This window comes from Coffea arabica, chromosome 10c (assembly GCF_036785885.1).
Source record: "Coffea arabica cultivar ET-39 chromosome 10c, Coffea Arabica ET-39 HiFi, whole genome shotgun sequence".
Taxonomy (NCBI): domain Eukaryota; kingdom Viridiplantae; phylum Streptophyta; class Magnoliopsida; order Gentianales; family Rubiaceae; genus Coffea; species Coffea arabica.
In genome coordinates, this window is record NC_092329.1 from 15172124 (window position 1) to 15179494 (window position 7371).

Consider the following 7371-nt stretch of genomic DNA (forward strand, 5'->3'; position numbering starts at 1 on the left):
AGTTGAAATAGTTGGTGGAATTTTCTGAATCACATCAAGCCCTTTTGATTGCTTGGTTTTACTTGTCTTTTTCTTCCTTGCATCCACACTTTTAGCAGCACTTTTTTCATCTTTATTCTCAGTAAATGAGAATACGTGCAGAGGGAGTCTTGCTGAAATAGTGGCCCCATCAGCTTTGTCCTTGTCTCCATCAGCTTTTTGGTTGTTGCCTCCACTAGTTATATTGGTCTGGTTGTTGTCTCCTGCGGCATCTTTCTTGGGTGCAAATATGTCCTCATCTTCTATTGTTTCCAACCCCTCTTTTAATCATGCTGGCTCTTTATCATCATCAGTACTTGTATCTGTCCCTGTAGTAACTACAGTTACCCCACCATCCTTTGTATCACTGCCTTTCTTTTTTATTGTTGTGTCGCTGGATGTTTCCTTTGTAGATGTACCATCATTGACCCCACCATCTTCAGGCTCTTTTTCAAATGGCCCATCCCCACTGCAAGCATAAATTAGTCTTTCTGGTGTCCCCTCATATGCCAAATTCATCAATTTAATATCATCATTGTTTTTAATTGGATGTAGGCCACCATCCAAATCAACAAAGGGGGCACAAAACCAAAATGTTGCTCTCGTTGCTCCTTCATCTACTTTCTTAAACATTCTGCACAAACTCACTATGTCTACCTTATCTTCAACTCTTTCTTTGAAAATGGCCATGTGGGTTCCCGTGTAGTGAAGCCTTGGTTTTTCTTTGAATTTTCCACCAAAGTACATCTTTATATCTACTTTATCCTTGTTGTTCTCCTCTGTTATTGCATGACAAACAATAAAGTACTCATTTTTCAGTAATTTATCTTTCACAATTATACAAAAGCTAACATAATACAACAGATCCAGAACAAATAATTCATTATACATGAGATGGGGGACCACATTTGACTACAACATGTTTTCATTAACTCCTGAAAACTGATAACAATACAAATTTGGACAGATTCAGTCTTTTGCCAACTACTCTAATTCGATAATACAACAGATTCCAAGACGAACAACTTAGTTGACTGAGATTCAAAGACAATCACATATTCAGATTCAGCAACTAAGAATCTCCGCTAACAACTCCAGATTATAAGGCTTTTCTTTTTCGTAGTCAACCAAACACAATATCCTAACAAATTTGCCAATTGATAATCAAAATAGCAAATGTAGGGCATACTTCAAAAACCTTAAATTCATTAACAACATTAATATATATATCAAAAATCTTATTTTTGTTAAATAATGACCTTAAAATGTAGTATGAAACCAGTAAATCACAATAAAAATCCCAAACTACCCCAAACCCCAAATCGAAATAGATGAGGGACGGCATACAAACCCATTTTTCTTCGATTTTTTCAGCAAATCTTCACTTCCTTGTAGTTCCTGTCGCTGTCGGAGTTTGATTGCTATAACAATCGGGAATTTGGCTGATACTTGCCTCTCTCTCTCTCTCTAGGGCTTTTTCTTCTTCTTTGTTTCTCTCTTCAATCGTTCTGTCTCTTCGTTTGCTCCGAAACAGCCAAACTGACTAATTCCTTCACCAATTTTTCGCTTATATCGTTAGGGCATTTATGTCTTTTCACTGACCTCCATTTTCATTAACGATTTCCGTCGAAAATGCACTTTCTTTCAAATCATGGGGTACCGATAGGTATGATTTGAAACCACGAGGGGTTTTTATGTGTAATAGCTATATCACAGGGGGCTTTTATGTTTTTAACCCTATTTTTTTCCTTTTTTTTGGATTTACCCTTGACCTTTGCTTCTCGTGTTTTGTCCTTGTGTTTTGATCGTTTATGACTTCTTTGCGCATTTTTTTTACAAGTTTTTTGCTGCAATGGCTCTTGAATTGACTTGCTTGGTGAAAATTTTTGTGTTACATTTTATGTCCCTATAATTTAGTTCTATCCATTTGTGATATTTCTTTATGTCTGTTTTCTTGACCTGATTGCCAGATTCGTTTTTCATTATTATTCGTCTTCATTCCAATGGGAGCTCGCTGCTCTAAATTAGGCTTTTGCTGGTGGCCTTCTAACCTCAAATCCAACATCGCTTATTCCTCTGATTTTGGTAATTCTTAAAACTATGTTAAATGTATAAAAATGTAATATTTGTTTCCCTTTTCTAATTTTTTTCTTCTGGGGTTTTAGAGCAACGTGGAGAAAATGAGAGTATGAAACTACCATCACTTAAAGAATGCAGTTTAGATGAGCTGAAGATGGCGACTACAGGATTCTCAGTTGAATACATTGTATCAGAACATGGGGATAAAGCTCTCAATGTTTGTCTACAAAGGGCAGCTTGAAAATGACGGCTCTTAGATTGCTGTCAAACATTTCAATAAGTTTGCTTGGCTAGATTCTCGGCAATTCCTGGTTGTTATTACTTCTTTTAAGCAAGGCCCCAACTATAGTGTTTCACAAATGTGATACTATCTTATTTATGTACGCGCTTTGATATAGCCATAGTACTTAGTTAACCATGAGTATGGTGGATGTTATTCAGATTTAAGATTTGTTGTATGCAATTTGTAGGTTGATAAGTGAGGAAACTTATTGTAGGTTGATATGAATTAAAACATTGATTATACGGTTGTTATACCTTTGTTTAAGGTCAAATGGGATGAAGTATTTTGTTTCTATCAATAATATAAAGTCGATTTCATTTATTTTCTTACTCACTTTGGCCCTTACTGTTTTGCATTTTCTTGCTTACAGCTCTATTAACTCTCCTCCTTCACTTTTCCTTTTTTTTTCTAATTTTGAGAATGATCTGAGAGCATGGAAAGATAGTAAAATATAACCCCTAATGATGCTTATAAGTTTTAAGTAGCTACATTATTAGGAAATTAATTGAACTCGTAATTAAATCATAATGCAACCTAACCTTGAAATAGCAAGGGTAGATGACAACTTAGACAGAGTATTATAATATTTTGATTCTTTAATGAGAATGATACTTACTATTTTTTATATGATTACACACTTAAATGAAAGTTTACTCTAATTTTGGTTTAATATTTTTTTTGGTTTATTTGTAACTAATTCCATCAAGAAAAACAAATTTCATTAATGATCCATTTTGAATTAGTACAAATTATTTTATTAAATTGGGCATCTCCATCCTTTTTCCCACCGTGCGTAGCACGCTTTATCCCTCCTAGTTCTATATATGTTGATAAAGGAAAAAAAATGATGTAAAATAACAAAGCAACGTAAAAGACCGATGTGGATCCGTAGGGGGATCCGCGTGTGTCGAGTCGCGGATCCAAGCCTCCTTCCCAAGATCCATATTGGTCCAAAAATCATCAGACACCCATTCTACATCAATTTCTTATAAGCTCCATTCAGTTTTAATTAGATGTTCCGGCCATTGAGAACAAGAGGCTAGAACGGTTATCAGGAAAACTGTTCGGGATGATTTTGTGTATAATGCATACGACGTAACTTTATTTGTACACAATATAACTTACTTTCAATAACGTGTAATTATAGAATAAAATTTTATAGGTCCCACACATAGTGTAAAAAACGAGATACAAAATGAAATCTGAATCTTGCACTTTTTTTGGCCAAATTTTGGCCATGAACTGCCAGGAAAGGACTGCCCCTCTTGCAGCCATTGATGTTTCGATGACGATTTGGATTGCTGTAGATCTGGACTGATGATGAACCGAAGATGGTGACACAAAGTATTGTATATGTACAGACCATCAGACAAAGGGAACACATTGAAAAGCAATTATCGCAATTAAACCAGTTAGTATTTTTCTTGCTATCAGTTAATTAATTTCCAATTAACAAGCCACTGTGCATCTATTCTAGGTCATTTCCTACTGCTCATGCCTCTGAAACTTGACTCTGTTAAAGTTCTTCCACCTGAATGGCCATTTTCGTAGCCGTGTTCATTTGACTAACATGAATGATTGTGAGCCATTTTCAAGACTATTTTGTGTATTAAGTCCAACATGTCCATTTTAGAATTCAATTAGGATACTATTAGGAGATGACTACTATTTTGAGGAGCTAGATAACTAACTAATAGAATTAATTCACAACGTAGCAGGCAATCCTTCTGGAAACTGAGGGGGCATAGACAATCTTTGGGGATAGAGGATTTGAAACCCTAGAATTGTATTTCTTTTTTTTTTTGTCCTAAAAATTGGATAACTGAACTTTTGTTTAAGTGGATATAATCAACCAAACCAACTGTTTAAGGTCCCGTTGGGATTACAATGACTTATAAAGAAACACTATTGATACAAGTACTTTTAACCAAACAAAGTACTTTTAAATTATCAAAAATGGATTCATTAAATTATGGGAAATTGATTATCAAATACCCTAGAATTATTTTTAATACTTAAAAGTGTTGTTTTTATTATAAATACACCACAACTCTAAACGAGGCTAAATCAGAATTGACATGAAAAGAATATGGTATTGCTGTCGGATAGCTATCTCCACATTGAATAGTTTCTTTTAAAAAAAAATTTCTGAACATTGAATTCAGCTTTCGGGCTTAACCTGTCATGGAATAGATTTACACACCGTGACAATCGTATATCTTGCTGCTACGAGCCATACATAATGCTCTTAGTGGCAAGAACTGCCATCGTGGCAAAATGATTGGTGGGTGTAAAATCTTTTTGTTTTTCCTTCTTTCTTTCTTGCATCTTTTTATGATACTTGAGCCATTAATTGTTTTTCTTTTTGTTTTTTTCATTCCAGATCTGCCAACTTGCCCTTAAGGATCAATGAAATTTAGGAGTACAAGTTGACCAAGTCACTTGATTTGAACTCAACGTTCATCAAGCAGGAGTCAATTTTGAGCTTACTTGTTTGTCTACAAGTCAATTTCGAGTCATGAAATGTTAAACTCTTGTATGTATGTTTGTATGTTTCAAATATCAATTAAATCTCCTGTTTGAAACTTATGGAATATTAATTTATCTTATGTAAGATTGATTAGGCTTGAGATCTTGGCTCGAGCTTGAGTATGATAAAATGAAGTCAAGTTCAACTTTTAAAAGCTCGCTAGAGCTCAACAAGCTCGAGCTTAGATATTTTATCTCGAGCTCAATTTAACTCAAATGCATCTTGTCGTAATATGATTTCTTAAAATAAAAAACCATACTAAGTTCCAACAACATAAATGATTCAGCTAAGGAATCAAATCAATTTCAAACTTATTAATATTGGACTTTGGTAAAATTAATACAAAACTAATATAGCTTGAAAAATTTAAAGAGTTTTGTCATTTGTGCATGTACAATGAAGATCGAAGAGATGAACACGGAGCCACAACCTGATGTAGAATTTGGGTAAATTATCTTTTAAACAATTAGCTTGTGGTGTATTGTGATTTCATTAGCACGAAGGTTTTAGTGATTGCAAAAGATTGCAGTCAATGTATAGTTAATGTCTTCCTCTTGTTACTTATTGCACGTTTGTTGATTTTATACATCAAAATTTGTTAATTGTTCTGCACTTGTTCTTCGAATCCCAAATAGATTCTCAAGATTTCATTTTCATTGGTTTCTTACCCTAGTTATTTTTTTCCTTGAATTGAAGGTCAAGTTCTAGAACCAAAGATCCTTCCACAGTATTAGGGTTGTTTCTGTTATGGACCAGAAACCAGAGGAACCAGAATTTGCGTGAAGCAGAATAAATCAAGCTTAATGAGATGGGATCAATCAACAATGAATCAATGAAATAGTGAACGAATGAACTTCAGCTTTCATTAATTGAATTCTGGTAACGTATTACAAGAACAGAGATAATGGATTTAGCTAAGAAGGTGGAAGAATTTGAAGGAAAAATTGAGAGGGAAAATGAGGATTGCTCCTCACGTCAATACAGCAAATCTGAATTCAAAACTCTAAGTCTGAGCTCCATGAAGCAGACATGCCTGCTTATAAAGCTATTAATTTCTAACAAACTATTAACTATGCTAATAAGAATCGAACACGTGTCCCAACTACAGCTACAATTTGCTTCAAGTTGCTGCGTCTCTGGGCTTTTTGTTAGAACGGATGAAACCCCAGCAAAGGCGTGGTTTGGTAGACGCGCCTTTTCTGGAACTCCTCCTTTTGATCACGCCTTCCGTTACTGGATTCCACGCTTCCAGCTTTCTTACTTCCTATTGCATACTTCTGATGTCATTCCAATTCCCGCGCTTCATTACAATGCCTTCCCCTCCTAAGACCCTTTTTCTCAAGGTCGGAATTGAGGAAATTTCTCCCTTATCTGCTCAGCATCTTCCCAAGTTGCTTCTGCAGGTTCAGTGCCCCACCACTGAATAAGCCATTGAGTAGAGGCTGCATTCCTTCTCTTGATCATCCTCCTGCATAGTAGTGCCACAGGTTCCACTCTAATCTGCCCTCTCTCATCAACGTCTGGTAATTGTAGTGTAGGAGTGGTCTGGTCCCGTAGCTTCTTCTTTAACAAAGACACGTGAAACACAGGATGAATCCTTGATGTGGCAGGGAGTTTGAGCCTGTATGCCACCTTCCCAATCCTCCCCTCTATACAGTAGGGCCCAAAGTACTTAGCTGATAGTTTGGTGTTGTTTCTGATCATCACAGATGATTGTCTGTAGGGCTGTAACCTCAGGTATACCCAGTCCCTTACCTGGAACTCCCTTTCACTTCTGTGTTCATCAGCATATTTCTTCATTCTTTCCTGAGCGACCTTCAGGTTGTGCTGCAGAAGTTAATCCATTTTTTTCCTGTCCCTCACCTAATCCTCTACTGTTGCTACCTTAGTTTGCATATATGGTCCAAGAGCTAGCTGGGGAGGTTTGGTCCCGTACAAAGCTTCAAAGGGGCTCATTTGTATAGCAGTGTGGAAGGTGGTGTTATACCACCATTCAGCCAAAGATAACCAGGAGTTCCATTTCTTAGGCTCTAGATGAGCCATACACCTGAGATACATTTCTAGTACTTGGTTTACCCTTTCTGTTTGCCCATCTGTTTGAGGATGGTAAGCTGTGCTAAGGCTCAATCCTGTTCCTAACAGAGTGAATAGTTCAGTCCAGAATTGGCTGACAAAAACCTTGTCCCTGTCTGAGATCATACTCTGTGGAATGCCATGCAATTTACTAACATGATCCAGGAAAACTCTAGCTACTTTAGGAGCATCAAAAGGGTGAGACAAGCTCATGAAATGAGCATACTTAGTAAACCTGTCCACCACAACCAGGATGGTGTCTTTCCTCTCTGACTGGGGCAGTCCCTCTATGAAATCCATGGTGACATGGCTCCAAGAGTGCTGAGAGATAGGGAGTGGTTGGAGCAAACTTGGGTAGGCCACACGTTCATCCTTGCATTTCCTGCAT

At 36.5% G+C, this 7371-nt stretch overlaps 1 protein-coding gene across 1 annotated transcript; it reads right to left on the minus strand.

Annotated features, from left to right (window-relative positions):
* Positions 1–6248: 6248 nt before the first annotated feature.
* LOC140015815 (uncharacterized) lies at positions 6249–6710 on the minus strand. The gene has a single exon (XM_072068639.1). The coding sequence runs from the start codon at positions 6708–6710 to the stop codon at positions 6249–6251; it is 462 nt and encodes a 153-aa protein (XP_071924740.1).
* Positions 6711–7371: the final 661 nt, after the last annotated feature.